Here is a 16,127-nt window from a genome sequence, read left to right as displayed (position 1 = left end):
AACAAGGCCGTTTTCATGCGTGTGTGACTGTCTCTGTTTCAGCCCGCCTGAAATAGCTGGTCTCGCAATGAGTCATCTTCAGCTTCCCAGAGGGAGGTCTGCTCTTGTGGTGCGAACACACACATCCATACATATAGACACACACACAATGTCACAGCTTTCTGGGGATGCACTTAACTTGTCTTTGTCGCTGCTTGTCAAGATGATGCCGACATTCTCCACTGACTGTAATAGATATGTTCAACACAAAGGAGCTTGAATTTTCACAAGGAAGCATTGTTGAGACATTTGTCGATTATTCCCTCCTACCTCGTGTAAAACTATATGGAAGAGAAGTTGAGCACATATAAGATGGCCAACATGTTTCTACAGTTATATGTTTGCAATTTAACATGGCACTCCTGACTAGTAGAGTGGAAGTTTTGCTTTTCACAAGCTGCTGTCCTTTCCCAGGGCACAACAATCATGATAGTGGTAGATTCTCTCTTTTAGCTTATCATAAAACTGTACATAAGTGGAACATACACAGGAAACTGACAAGCTGTTTGTACGAATGGAAGATACAGACCTCTGAAATGGCATAACAATCATGACCAGCAGAGGTACATTATACCATCAAGCTTAATGGTTTGCACAATGCTGGACATAAGAGAATAGAGAATGTGGGGAAATGGGCAAGCTGGACTCTATGTACATTAGTACATTTGCAAGATGCGGTCCTCTGACTGGGTTGAACAATTATTCCCAAGAGTGATGGAATCTCTCTTCAAACTCATTCATTCATTCATTTTCCGATCCGCTTGATCCTCACAAGGGTGGCGGGGGGTGTTGGAGCCTATCCCAGCCGCCTTCGGGCAGCAGGCAGGGGACAACCTGAACCAGCTGCTAGCCAATCGCAGGGAACACAGAGACGAACAACCATCCACACTCACACTCACACCTAAGGACAATTTTGAGTGTTCAATCAGCCTGCCATCCACATTTTGGAATGTGGGAGGAAACCGGAGTACCCGGAGAAAACCCACGCAGGCCCGGGGCGGGACATGTAAACTACACGCAGGGAGGCCAGAGTGGGGATTGAACCCAAGATCTCTGCACTGTGAGGTCGACACACGAACCACTGGACCATTGGGCCGCCACCCCCCTCCTTCAAACTTACCCACTAATATGAAACAGTATGTAACATTATGTGGAAAACAAGTGCTCTGTGTATACCTTTTGTGTTAAAACAGTGAATAGTTGTGGTCATCGGCCAGTACATACGTGTAGAAGTTCCTCCCCTGTAACGTGTGTAAATCTGAACCTAAGAGGAACTGTATGCGAAAAACAAATGAGTTGGGTTTGCATTTGTGGGTTTGAATAGTCATAATTGCGCTCCTCTATTAGACATAACAATCACGCCCGAGAGTAATAAATGCCCCCAGCTTGATTAACTGTGCAGTTTAAAATGATACTTTAGAAGAACAAAGTACAGTCTGTCCTCTGTTCACGACAGAATTCTGCTCCTCTGATGGCAATGTAAGAATTTGTATGTAATGCATTGTAGTCTGTCACAAACCGACCCTCTCCCGGTGGTCAGAATTACCATAAAACATTAAGGTGGAGGCATTGTGCATTCCAAAGTTGTTGCCAAATACCACAAGGACAAGATGACGTAGGCCATTTTCCATGGATTCGAGTTGATTACATTAAAAGATAGTCCCGGATGCGCAAGCCTTGTCTTCACCTAAATTTAAGGGTTCCTTTTTTTATCGCACTCTTTGTCTGAAAGTTGTGCAACTCTATTAAGTAACATGCTACCATGGTAAAAAAAAAAAAATGCAGGCGAAACAAAATTCTTGTATTGTACTCAAGCAAAACAATCACGGATGAGCTGGTGTGCCAGTATAATTATTTTCATGAACAATCAAAAGCCAGTAAAAATTTCCCTGGCAGACATACTGACAAGCACAAAATATAACTGCAATTGTCCTTCGAAGTTGTAACTAACTACCCTGGCTCACCGCAATTTCAACTCTCCTTCTGTTTAATGCGCATTGATTCGGTCCAGATTGATTCGACAGACGGCAAACTACCTCGTCCGTGTGTTGACACTGTCAAGGTGTCCTGGTCGCCCCGTTTGGCTATCAAACAGTTTGAATTGAACCTGGACCTGCTCCAAGGCTTCTGTTTGGTGGGGCCAATATAAATAAAGATGTATTGTGTTGATAGATGGATGACACTAAGATTGGAGTCACACTGCTAATGCGGTAGTAATGTTTGAGGTTTGTTTTTATAGTTTTTGTCACAGTGAACTGTGAATATCAATGCATCAGTGAACTTTGTACAATTCAGTCAGCTCATTAGAAAGGAACTGAAAGGGGTTTTGACGCCTTGATTACAAATTATTTATATATAGCATGGTACACTTAAATAGTATTGCAGGGTAGGCTTTTATGCAAATACAAGTTAAATCGGGCAGTCAATTTAATTTTTTTTTTTTAATCCCCTTGAGATTTATTGTTTCCACGCAAAAAAAGGAAGTGGTCACGGTGATAAAGGAAGTTTTTGTTGCTCTTTGTTCCATTTGTGTGTAGATTTAATCCATCAGTACCGGTAAATTCGTCTTCACTTGAGGAAGAGACAACGGGTTTAAAATTTAGTTGAGCTGAGCGGAACCCAACATCAGGTGTAAGTTGGAGAAAGACGAGTCATCCTTGCTCCTACAACATCCTGACCCATCACTGGCTGTCATTCCAGGTCTGCACATGGGGGCTGGCAAGAGCAAGCCCAAGGAACCGGGCCAGCGCTCCATGAGCGTGGACGGCACCATCGGGACGGGCTCAGACAGCGGACACTTCCACCACCTGAGCCCCGCCCAGCAGACCCAAACCCCGAACAGGAGTCCTGCGGTGAGCACGGGGCGGCGAGGTTACAAAGGGTACCAGCATGCGCCTACCAACACCCCTGAGCTTGCTCTCTTCGGAGGAGTCGACCACACGGGCACCGTCACTTCGCCTCAGAGAGGACCTTTGTCAGGTATGCTTTCCAGTTACATTGCATAGCACCAAATATTTCTCCAGTCTTAGACGGGGACTCAACAGAGCCACCGTATTGTTCCTTGGGAAGCAATTATTTCATGGTGACCCACAATGACTTTTTTTGCTGGTTGCCTGGTAACCTCCAAATGAGAACCAGAAGCTCAATTTTTACTTTATTTTTTTACACTTTGCACTACACGCCTGCGTGCGCACACACACAAACACACACACACACACACACACACGCGCACACAGTTAAAATATCATATAGATTTAGAAGAGGATCTCTACCGTGGGTTTCAACTGGGGAAAAGTCTGGTTCGTTTTTGGTCAAAGCATTTTGCTGCAGGTTTTTGACAAGAAAAAAACAACTTTCAATGTGACCTAGTGGAGTGCACACCTCTACCTCGACCCTGCAAAATTCTCTTTCGGATCAGAAACTTTGCATATCTGCTACTTAATAGATTAATTTTCCATGTGTGGCTAACATTTTCACTATTTCACCAAAACTAAAGTGAAAACCAAAAATCATTCATACATAGGAGCCCTGTGCCCTTAAGGTAAAAAATATGTGTCATGAAAAATAATGCACAAAATAGTGTCAGACATGTGAGGTCTGGGTGCAGTCAAGGTTAACGCTGCGTGTGCTTTGTTTTTCCATTGGCTTTTTGGCCACATTATTTCCACATGTGATTGACCTTTCCAATCAAGGTGCATTAAGAAAAGAATGGAAACTGAAGTACACTTTATATTCTTTGTTTGGCCCATTGTGTTGAATTCTGCTCCCTAACAAACGTCAGAGAAAAATATTTGCTTTTATCAATGTCAATTCTCTGAAATGTTGAGTCACGTCGACAGCGGAGGAGGAAGTACAGTTTTTTTTCCCCCCTCTCCAACCTTCGGCTGTCAAATAGACTTGAAAGCTCTGACGTTAAAAGGCTGCTCAGTGCTCTGCAGACTTGACATTAAGCCTTAATGTGTCTAGACTGGCCAGATGGGTCAGCTAATATTGCTCCATCCAGTGAGCAGTCTTGAAGTGAAGTGTATTTTTGCTGTCTCCTCACATATATTCATCAGGTTTTGCTTTTGGATTGCACATCTTTCAAAGGAAGTGGCCCAAACTGCTCAAACAGCATGCACAGACAGATAATCGGGCCGATTATGTCCTGTCCGAACAAGATCAGCAAAGACCAGATGCTGGGATGTCTTGAAAAGATCCTGAACGATTATCCTGTGTTGTTGGATTTTTAAGCGTAATTTCTCCACCCCCAAGATCTGACCCTGCCCCTCCACAAAAAAAGAAAAGAAAAGCAGACATGTTTGTTTTGTGAAACAGGACAATAGCCAATTAGAGATATTGGTATGTGTGTGGTGTCCTGTGTTGGTCATCCCGAATACAACACAACCAAATTATTATTTTTTTCCCCTCGTCATGAGTGTGGTGGCTCATCTCAACTCAACTCAACTGTATTTATAGAGCACTTTAAAACAACCATCGATATATACAAAGTGCTATACATGGATCAAATATATATTCAACAATAAAACAACAAATTAATAACAAAGACAGTCGAAAGCACCGAACAGTAATACTGAGGTCAAGTCGGAGTCATGCCGTGTCAAATGCCATAGAATACAAATGAGTTTTGAGACAAGTTTTAAAGATGGGCAACGAGGGGGCTTGCCGAATGTTCAATGGGAGTTCATTCCAAAGAGAGGGACCAGCAACGGAAAAGGCTTGATCCCTTCTGAGCCTACGCTTAGGTCTTGGTACTTCTAATAATGTCTGGTCCGCAGACATGATCTCATATTCATATTCATATCGCTCATATTCGAAATAATAGGAGGGTAAATATTAAAAATCAGTATGTCTAGTGCCGTGAAAGGATATTTGCACTCCTCTCAAATTCTTACTTTTTTTTGCATTGTTTCCCCACTTTAATGTTGAAGATCATCAAACAATTCATAAAGCCAAGTTAACATGAAATGGAGTAGTTAAATGATGATTTTATTTCTTAAAGGGAGAAAAAATTATCACAGCTACTGTACTGGGCCATGTGTGGAAAAAGTACTTGCCCCCCTAAACCTAATACAGTATTGTGATTTCTGGGCTACAAAATCTACCTGATTAAAAGATACAACAGCTCAATTTAGCCATTAAAACTCATTTGTACATGCATTGGCTGCTTTGTTACAATTAATACAATTACTGCTAAATTCAAATTACTAAAATAAATACAATATGATACAAAAGAATCAACATGGCTCAGTAACAGAGTGGTTGTCTCTCAATCCAAAGATTTGTGGGTTTGATTTTTTAAATTAAATGTAATTAATTTATTTATTTTTACACTGAAACACTAGCAGGCACTACCCATCTCCCCGAAGACAGCAAGTTACACGGTGGCGTCCCGCAACCTTTCTCAGTCACGCTTGTTGTCTCATGAGGTCCATTTGCCAACAAGCTTCAACAGGTAGCAGTGCACATAAATCCATGGGAGTGCAACCTTGGGAAAGCTGTTTGGGAGATGCAGAGGATGTCACTACATGGATAGAAATGCAGTAATTTGTGGCTCGCCGTTAGTGTCGTCAGTTGCCAGCCATGGTGGGAGTCGGTCGCAAAACAAACAACAGAGAGACGGGGGCTGCACTGCAGAGATGGCTGTATTTATGGCACTTGTTCCTTACGCTCATGAAACTAAACTCAGGATGCTTATTTTTGCTTTACTATATCCTTTTTTAGCTCCTACACAGCCACATACCACTACACACTCACGCGCACACACTTCCCCATTTCAGGCAGGAACTCTGCCGTCGATATCATTTGTGCCCAGTCTCTTAGTCATTGTTGAGTCACTAACACTGACCTCAACTGAGGCAAGGGAGGCCATCACTTCCTTAGACCACTTAGATTCCTTTGTGACCTCTTGGCTGGGTCGTTGCTGTGCTCTTGGGTTAATTTCTGTAGGCTGGCCACTCTTGGGAATGGTCACCACCATTTCATGCTTTCTCAATTTTTGGATCATGGCTCTTACCGTGATTCGCTGCAGTCTTAAATTTTTAGCAATGACTTTGTACGTCTTTCTCATCTGTTCTTGAATTTCTTTGGATCGATCATAGCATTATGATGCAGCTTTTTGAGAGCTTTTGGCCGACTTAATTTTGTCAGACTGCTTCTATTTAGGTGATTTATTAATTGAACAGTTCTAGAGGTACTCAGGCTTGGGTGTGGTCAGTGAGAAGGAACTGGAAATGTGATTAGCCATCGTGACAAGCCTCCCCGCTGCCCATCTTTAAAACCCACGTCAAAACTCACTTGTATTCTTTGGCATTTGACTCAGATTTGTTCTCGGTTTTGCTGTTCAGTGCTTTCTACCATCTTTGTTACCGATTTGTTGCATTACTATTGTATATGTTAGTTGTTCCATGTACAGCACTTTGTATGCAGCGATGGCTGTTTGAAAGGGTTGAGTTGAGTTGAGTGAATTTGTGATTTAACAATGGAAGCAAGTACCGGTACTTTATCACACAGGGTCAGGCGTGTGTGTTTGGAACTGAGAATCGGCGCTTGGAATTGAAGTGGATTTAGATGGGAGGGGAGAAGTGAAACAATCTCTTTTTTCATCAATGGACGCTATTGCTTTTTGTTTAGTTTCAATCTTAGCTTGTTGTAGACGTGTGGGACGAGATGCACGTTTTGAGCATAACGTCTCTGATCCACCAGTGAAAACAGACTTTGATTCTCTCCTCTTTCATCTATAACTGCTTCAAACAACAAAGCACATGCAAGAAAAGTGGTTAAGATTGCATGAGTGTCCATGTCTTATCTTATGTGTGATTCTATTCTTTTGTTATTTGATGATAAGTGTTCTGAAAAGCACTTTGTTACAGATGTGAAAGCGCTACACTGTACTGTATCGTAAAGCAAATCACCATTTAAAACTCCATTGTATGCTACTTGGGTTATCTGTTTTCTGATATGTACATTTGTCTGATAATCTTAAACATTGACGTGGGTAAAAAAGGTAAGAATTTGAGACAAGTGCAAATACATTTTCTCGGCCCTTAAGTACCCTATGATAGACAGTTGATAGAGCTTTGTCCTTCACACGTTATTGGTCACCTGCAGTCTGCATGTCAATATTTCTCATCAAGCCATGACAAATTGTTCAATGTACACATAGAGTGTATGGAAAATAACTATGGATTTATGTTACATTAGAATTAAGGACTATATGTGCCTGATAGGATTCATATTCATGTAGTTGTACTTAACCATCTTGATCCCTAAACGCCTTTTGGCGTGCGGTTTCTTGCAGGAGGTGTCACTACGTTTGTGGCTCTGTATGATTATGAGTCACGGACAGCATCCGATCTGACCTTTCGGAAAGGCGACAGACTGCAGATTGTCAACAACACGTAAGAACCCACAGTCGACCTTGTGTGTTTTATTTCCCCCTACTCCTTTCTTATACCGCAGATTAATGTGAACAGATTTGGACAATGCATGTTTGCTGAAACGCACCAAAACAAACTGTAAGCGTTGAAGGATGTTCACAATTCTGTCATCACACTTCTTGCTAATCCGTACACTCGCTGGCCACATCACTTCTGTAGAGACACAATCAAGTGAGTTTGACTTCAAGTGTATTAACAAAAATAAAGATAAAAGTTTTGATTTGTATTACAATACAGTGGTGCCTTGAGATATGCGTGACCCAACTCGTGAGTTTTGTTTTTTCATTTTTATTTTTTATTTGCAAATTTAAGATTGACTAAAAGTACAAGATTTTCAAGTGCTGTTTTTCTTATTTAAAATCTATATATATATTGCGCGTCGTCCGCACGCGGTCTGTCCTTCCGTCTGTCCCTTTTCAAAACGTACCTACTTCTGCGCGCCGCCACTGCGCCCCGCCACTGCGCCCCGCCACTGCGCCCCGCCACTGCGCCGCTCAGGCAGTGGCTCACTACGATCGCGCGGGCATCTTAGCGAAAAAATGTTGTCTACCCACAAGCATTGCAATAAAATTGTTAGTTATTTAGTAGAGCTAAACATCTCTTTATTTTTGCGATAAGCAATGAAGATGAACAAAAAGTTGAACCAAGCAACAACACTTTTGTGGGCCGAAGGCCCACCTTACCAGCCTTCCGCAGGAACTAGCTGATGAGCCGCCCGGAGGGCGGCGAACCAGCTAGTACATAATAAAAGGGTTGGGTTTTTGAGGAGGCTGGAACAGATTAATGACATGTCCCATTCATTTCAATGGGGAGAGATGATTTACAACAGTTTGGTGCTATGAGCATGGTCACAGAATGAATTCAACTCATATCTGAAGGCACTATTGGATGTATGATAAAATATGCAAAATCAAGGGCACTGTGCTAGGAGGTATTTTGTAATTTTTCAGCCCTTTCATGTCGGTAGCCGAGCAAATATTAGAAACATGTCTCATTTTGATGCAGTGCAACTTCAATAATGTAAATACAGATGCATCTCTAAATTACAATATCTTGGAAGACTGAATTTTTGTTAGAAGCTTAATTCAAAAAGTGAAACTCTCATTATAAGGATAAATGCTTCTCTAAGACGGGTAATCAAAGCAAAGGCCATGTAAGGACCTTTTTTTCTTCAACTGGGTTCCTTTCGTAGCTTCCCGCCATGTTTTTTTCCTGTTCTTTTATCTGCTGGTTGGAACGACATATTAGGGCTGAACAAAGATGAATCTATAATATTCGAAGTGTATAAATAAAACATCAAGTGCATCCACAACTCCTCGATTGGAAAATGTACACGAGGATGCTCCCTGGGTCTTCTATACTGAAATGATGTAACGTAGTATGTCGGCCCCGCTGTGTCGTCCCACCGCGTGTTCTCCGCCTCCGCTGTCTGTCTGAGTGCTGCTCGCCTTGCTGTGTTTTGATGTGTCTGCTGTGACTGTTATCTCTCCCTCTCTCTCTCTCTCTCTCTCTCTCTCTCTATCTATCTCGCACTGCCACGCCTCATGGTCTCTCCTAGGAAAAAGTACAGCTTCAGGTCAGTAATCGTTACTGCAATAAAAAGCAATCCTTTGCAACCCTTTTTATCCGCACTAATGCTGAACCACGCTGTAATGTTTGTACAGAGATGATGGGCATGATAAATATGTTTTGCACATAACAATGTAACAGATACTGTAGTTGCTCATTAGATGGAATGAGGTTCCCCATGCTGGCAAAGTGCGTCAATACATCTGCATTCCCTGAGTCATTATACATTTTGTACCCCTATACGACTAATGCCTCAAATGTTGAAGCACTGGACATATCGATGAAATGGATTGTTGGTTCGTAAAATATTTACAAACCACCAAAAACATTTGACATGCTAAAGAACCATGGTGTGGAGTCCTTTAGCGCATCAAAAATTTGGGCAATCCCTCCATTTCTGTATGCTGTGGCCCATGAGACAAGCTGTGTCCCAAATGTTGCATTCAGTATAAAAGTAATTAGAGGGAGGTTCCCGAGGCTGGCAAAATGTACAATTTTCTATTATTACATGACTAGTGCACCTATCATTGCAGTCCTTTATGTCACCATATAATATTTTATAAGTTAATGGCGTGAGGTTTCCCAGGCTGGCAGTTTCCACTTCAGTATTTTTGTATTCCCTAAATTTCTGTATGTTGTTTACCACTACTCAACCAATTCTCAAAAAAAACAAAAAAAACCTCAATTCTTTATACGCACATGAAATGTTTGTTTGCCTGTAAGTAAATAGGGTAAGGTTGCCAAGACTGAGAAAGTTAGTGCATCATTTTATCTGCATCCACACAATTTCTGTAAGTTGTTTACCACTGCCAGTTATCGCAGCGCGAAACTATAAAACAGACTTTTTTGTATACACTTTGTATACACTTTTTTTAAGTGTATGGAATTTGTTTACTCTGAGTGGTGATGTAAGCATACCAATGTTTTGTGTTTTTTTTAGTTTGGAGTATAAATTATTTTTTAATTGCTGAAATGTATTTGGGTGCTCATCCCCAACATGCAATAAAGTGTCCAATAATTACTTCCAGTCAAAAAACTGGGAACTGCAGTGAGTGGGGCGGCATGTGCTAAGCTTCCTTTTTCCTTCTCTTCAGACAGCACTTTTCGGCGATGATGAGTCCAGGTGACACAGTATTAAGCTAACTCTAAAAAAAAAAAGGAAACTCTGTATCGCTAAATCCTGGTAGCTTGTTCTGTCTTCACAACTGACCTTTATAGTCACCTAGCAGCTATGAAAGCCACACAGAATGTCGGAGGATTCGGAGGCACCAATGAGTTTTCCATAATTTCCTTTTTTATCTTCTTTGTCTGCATTTGCCATCACAGAGAAGGGGACTGGTGGTTGGCTCGCTCCCTGACGACCGGAGAGAGCGGTTACATCCCCAGCAATTACGTGGCACCGTCAGACTCCATCCAGGCGGAAGAGTACGTCCCACCTGATATACTGCACTGTATAGCAATGCCTTGCCTTTGGAAGCAAACTGTACTACTTCTTCTGTGGCCCACTTTTGGCAGGTGGTATTTTGGGAAGATCACTCGGCGAGACTCAGAAAGGATCCTTTTGAATTTACAGAACAGACGAGGAACCTTCCTGGTGAGGGAGAGTGAGACGACAAAAGGTGAGACCAATGTCTGGTATACGGGATACAAGAGTGCATCAGTTTATAGTGGGACGGACATGTGACGTTTTAGGCTTGCAAACAGCGCAAAATGAACTCGCAAGCGCAGTGGCATAAGAAATTGCTGTCACCAATGACGCCTGGCCAGTAGAATTCTTAATTTATTCTCTGTCCCCGTCTGTAACTCAAAACGTTCATAAATCAAGGTAACTTTTACCATTGAAATGAATGGAAATCCGGTAACCGGTTCAGGGCGACCGCCTACTCCCTAAAGATGGTTGGGATAGGCTCCAGCACCCCCCCTCGGCCCTTGTGAGGATAAAGCGGTTCAGAAAATGGATGGATGGATACACACACACACACACACACACATCCTTAATGGGTTTTTTTCTACTGATATTTTTAATTTCCCGCCTCTCCAAACCGATATTGACAACCGATAACTTTTTTTTGGACACTACAAATATATCTGTTGTTGCAGCTTCCATCATGTAGCGGGGGTCAGCGACCAACGTACAGTCACAAGTTTGGCTACTCTCTGAACCATTGTCACTTCAGACAGTGAGGTGATGAGTAATCTAAAAAGCTCTAACGTGTATCAGTACCCATTCATAAAATTGCTCGTGTTTTGTTGTCACCCCACTCGCGTTTTGTATACATGGTAATGTTTCAAAGAATAAGTCACTGTCCAAATTGTTAGCTACTAGCAGTGACATTTCACCTATGCACATTGCACACACGCATATTTTTAAATAAAGGCAGGTCTCCAAACATTTTAGCGCAACTGGAACATTTTCATGCATTTTTAACAACCAAAATAAAAACAAATGATTAAAAATATCACTCACTATAGCTACACTCAAAGGAGTCACGGTAATTTGTATTGCAACAAGTTCAGGAGGACATAGTGCAGTGTCATAGTGTTTGCTATCCATCCATCTATTTCCTGAACCACTTATCTTCACTTTTAGAGATGAGCTTAGCCATAGCTCGGCTCGGATGTCCCGCTTTTGTTTACGTTGCCTTATGCCGTCTACCACGCCTGCCAGAGCAAACAACAATGCTTGGGGTCCGAGCTGTTCGCATGCTACTGTCTCGTCCGGGAAGTTGAAAGTGTGTGTGTATTTTTTTTCCTCTAATTCTTTAAATTGCTGTAGAGTTTTTGTTTTTTTAACACAATCCAGGGACCCTCCCTCATTTAAAGTCAAAATGACCACATTTCTTAGAGCGTTAGATGTCAGTTTTGTTACACATTTAGAGTATTAAACTTAAACTGCCTGTATGTACAGTAGGAGCTTCTTAGCATGTGTAATCAAGCAGAAAGAAAGGTCATTAAAGTGACACATGCCCTTTCACGTTCGTATTAATCAATTCCACACACGTTTTCTCGACTGTTTTCTGTTGGTCACGTCTGAGCATATCGTGACTGCAGACTGTTAAAATAAGCAATTTAATGCACTGTTCAGAGAGCAGCATACAGTATTGTGAAAAATTGTAACGTTATCATGAAATATGTGAGGAAGTATCAACGCATTTTAACAAAGTTGTAAAATATTTATTTAAGCCTGAATGTACATTGCATCCGGAAAATACTCACAGCACTCCACTGCATTTTATATCGATTTTTTTTAGGGTTTGGCCAATGAGATAACTAAGATATGAAACAAACTAAGAAATTAATTTTGAGCTGTCCTAACAAAGTTGCAGTACAGTGATTTATTAGATGTATTTTAATATCAACAAAATGCGGAAAAACTGGAGCTCTGTGAATACTAGGTTGCTAATGACAACTGCTGTCTGTACAATTCCCACATTAAAAAGTCGGCTTCCTATTCAGCCCCAGCTGGGCAATTAAATAACGAGAAAGAAGGAAGTAATGACGTCTCGCCAACCCTGGTGGACTTCTTTGTGCATCACAGTTAATGCAAAGCTACCGAGATGTTAAGTGAGACAATTTGTACGAGACGTACGCTCGTAATGATATCAATTGGAGGCACTCGCACCGGCCTGTGGCGCCGTGCCTTTGTTCTCCAAGCCTGTGGCGGTGCTTCTACTGGTTTGGCATCGCCTGTGACATACAGCAGCACTTTGGAGGGTTGGGGAGGGGGTTGTTTTTGAAGGAAGCGTGTGTGCCGAGGTAGGGAGGGGTGAATAGATAGGGGTGAATCACAGTGTCAGAAGTAGGTCAGTCTACAAGGGTGCTGCAATTCTCTCCTGAGGCTACAAGCCCCAGTTCACCCTAAGAGTCAAAGATGAGGCTGAAGAGGTAGAAGGAAATATAATGGGAGGAAGGAGGGAGTCTTATTAGATGTCGAACGTGATTCTTATGGTGACAGATATGTCGCATTATGGTTGAATCGAGTCAGACTGACTAAGATGCATGACTCACCTGCCATCATTGTTTATATCAACTGGTGCTATGAGAACAATGTGGTAAAAGGGTGAGTCGTGGGTTTACTAGCTTGACATTTTGTGTGAAAGGACATTTATCATTTATTTTTGTCACAGTTTAAAGCAGTTCCAAGTTGTCTGAATATCATGACTAGGACAGAGTACTTTTCAAAATACCCCAATGTTCATGATTTTTTGGACAATTGACACACCCTGAAATTTGTCTATTTTCAGGAGTGACACTTTACCCCATCCATTGCAACTCTGTCACAAAGTGGCCTTTTACAGGCATTGCTGGAAATAGCCTTGTGGTATTTAAATGACTAGTAGCATTTGTCCTGAGCCACCAAATACGTCCATCCATCCATCCTGATATTGCAATAATACAAGAACGATTTCCCGTTCAGCGTTTGATGTGAACTGAAGTGTGCTACTTGGTGACACCCAAAAGAGGTACTGTTGATTCAGCTGTAACTAGTTTGTTGTCTAAAAATACAATAACAACATGTTTCCTGTTACATAGCAGTTCTTGTTGGAATTTTAGACGTCAACAAATATGTTTATGAGGAAAACCCCTTTTCTAACCATTTTCTGCCAATTGCTCATTTTTGTTCTATTCGCCATCGTCAATCAGTGAATACTGTTATAAAAACCTGCCAAAAAACAATGTTTACTATAAAAAGTGTTAAGGGTGTGTTTTGCGCTTTTGAACAATATTAGGATGAAATTAAGATTAAGATTAAGATATCCTTTATTTGTCCCGCAATGGGGAAATTTACATTCCATTATCTGAGCCGCTTATCCTCACAAGAGTAACGGGTGTGCTGGAGCCGATCCCAGCTGTCTTTGGGCATAAGGCGGGGGTACACCCTGGACTGATTGCCAGCGAATCGCGGAAAAATTAGCATTTTCTCACAATTCCAAGACATTATGGCATTATCAAATATCTGTACTCTGCATCGATAAGGGGCAATAGTACTTGTACTTGTTCTCATCATCATCATCATTTATTAGCTATATATGTATACACATAACAGAATTCAACAGGTGCGGACACATGCATAAATTGCTAGGATCAAACATTACATTACTGGACTAGTCAATGCTTAAAATGCTTAAAACACTCTGTGCTTAAATCTTTGTTCAGAAGACGGTTCTCTGTTGGAAAAAGAGGGCTATCGGTGCATCGCGAGTTAGGCCCTAACAAAAAGAAATGGCAAAAGAATATCGTGACATTCTCCTAAATCACAGACTTAAGCGCATCGACAGACGCCGGCAAATGGCACTATCGCATTCTTCGGCCTCCTATAGGGCCCAGCGGGAAGTTAACCCGGTGCAGCTGTTGGGAAACGCCACACAGCAGCTGTCCCAGACGCCTGACACGCTTATATTGTTCCACTCCTTCTCTATACATTTGTTTTCCTCTTTAGGAGCTTACTGCCTTTCGGTGCTTGATTATGACAACACCAAAGGTCTGAATGTGAAACATTACAAGATCAGGAAGCTGGATAGCGGCGGCTTCTACATCACGTCCCGCACGCAATTCACCAGCCTGCAGCAGTTAGTCTTCCATTATCGCAGTGAGTACGCAGACGCTTGCTGCACAAAAACTCTGAAACCCTCCCTGACGTCTCACATTGCTCATCTTACAGAGCATTCCGATGGGCTGTGCCACGCCTTGACCGACGTGTGCCCCGTGGCCAAGCCTCAGACGCAGGGTCTGGCTCGAGATGCCTGGGAGATCCCTCGAGAGTCCCTCCGGCTTGACCTTAAACTCGGCCAGGGTTGCTTCGGAGAGGTCTGGATGGGTAAGAACTACACTGCACTGTATTCAAAGCTACGCCCACACCTTAGTTAATGTAATGCTAATTAAGGCACACCTCACCTTTTTTCTGAGCTTGGTTATGTTATATTCTCAATAAGAGCCAGAGGGCACTTTGACCTCAATTCCAGTGGACAGCAGAGGGCAGTAGAATGTCCCTGAAATGGGTGCATTAATCTGCTTATATCGTACATTTCCCACCAGTGAATCTCACCAGTCCAAAAATAAATCATGAAGAGGAAAACCTCTGTAAGTTGTATTGGACTACAAGTCGCATTTTTGGTGGAAATGTATTTTACAAAACCGGAGACCAAGAACAGTAGATCTCAGACTCTCACCCAAAATCCCCTTTGCTCACTCATGGTGGTCGGAACTTCCACTTCTAAATAAGGAATCGTTTTTCTTTATAGTTTAAAATGGCTCACCTTAACCACATGCTGAAGATAGTTATGCACCAAAAGTATTTTCCAACTGCCGAAAGAAGATGGTAGAAGAAAAGAAGAAATAGAAGACCAAGATGAAGTCACGGCAACTAATGTGAGAACATCTCCCGAGCTAGCTCACAAAATTAGCCTGCAGCATCCCCCACCAAAAGATGCAACGACCGACCAGGATTCTACCTATGGCCACAATGTGACACAGCTTTGTAGTTAAAGTAAAACATTTTGAACTAAAATAAAAAAGTTTTACATAGTTAGAAGCTTAAGTTTCAAATCCAACCAGGAGTTGTTCACTTTTCTTTATTAACTAAAATATGCATTGTTTAAATTCGCAGTACAGGCAATTATGAGCACTCTAAGGTTATGTTTCGCATATAAGGTTATGTTTCCAATAAATTCGAGGCGATTGATTTGCGTGTCCCTGAAGGCATTTTTAATGCTGCCTTCAAAAAATGTTTTATGCACATTGGGTATTTCAAGTATATTTATTTATTTATTCATTTTAACAAAAGCATGCAAAATCCACCTTTTACCATGCATTGAAATTTATAGCGGTGACTCATAAAAAATATTCCACCTGTTCCTGAACCTAAACCTTAATTCATAATATTAAAAAATTCAATTACATAATATTGCTGTTTATATTATTATTACTACTAGCTGGTTCGCCGCCCTCCGGGCGGCTCATCAGCTAGTTCCTGCGGAAGGCTAGTAAGGTGGGCCTTTGGCCCACAAAAGTGTTGTTGCTTGGTTCAACTTTTTGTTCATCTTCATTGCTTATCGCAAAAATAAAGAGATGTTTAGCTCT

The 16,127-nt window shown here is 41.7% G+C and overlaps 1 protein-coding gene across 4 annotated transcripts in view; it reads left to right on the top strand.

Moving 5' to 3' along the window:
- The window catches only part of LOC127607071 (proto-oncogene tyrosine-protein kinase Src-like), a 34,910-nt gene that overhangs the window by 7,868 nt on the left and 10,915 nt on the right, over nucleotides 1-16,127 (top strand). The window contains exons 2-8 of one of the 4 annotated variants that reach the window (XM_052075145.1): nucleotides 2,740-3,018; nucleotides 7,340-7,439; nucleotides 9,037-9,054; nucleotides 10,374-10,472; nucleotides 10,563-10,666; nucleotides 14,488-14,637; nucleotides 14,710-14,865. In XM_052075145.1, the coding sequence (XP_051931105.1) occupies nucleotides 2,748-3,018; nucleotides 7,340-7,439; nucleotides 9,037-9,054; nucleotides 10,374-10,472; nucleotides 10,563-10,666; nucleotides 14,488-14,637; nucleotides 14,710-14,865 (898 nt within the window). In that variant the 5' untranslated portion in view covers nucleotides 2,740-2,747. Of the gene's footprint in view, nucleotides 1-2,739; nucleotides 3,019-7,339; nucleotides 7,440-9,036; nucleotides 9,055-10,373; nucleotides 10,667-14,487; nucleotides 14,866-16,127 lie in introns of all 4 variants that reach the window. The other 3 variants (XM_052075143.1, XM_052075146.1, XM_052075144.1) reach the window with 3 other exon arrangements.

Source organism: Hippocampus zosterae, chromosome 9 (genome assembly GCF_025434085.1).
Source record: "Hippocampus zosterae strain Florida chromosome 9, ASM2543408v3, whole genome shotgun sequence".
Classification (NCBI taxonomy): Eukaryota; Metazoa; Chordata; class Actinopteri; order Syngnathiformes; family Syngnathidae; genus Hippocampus; species Hippocampus zosterae.
This window is presented reverse-complemented; position numbering and strand designations above follow the sequence as displayed.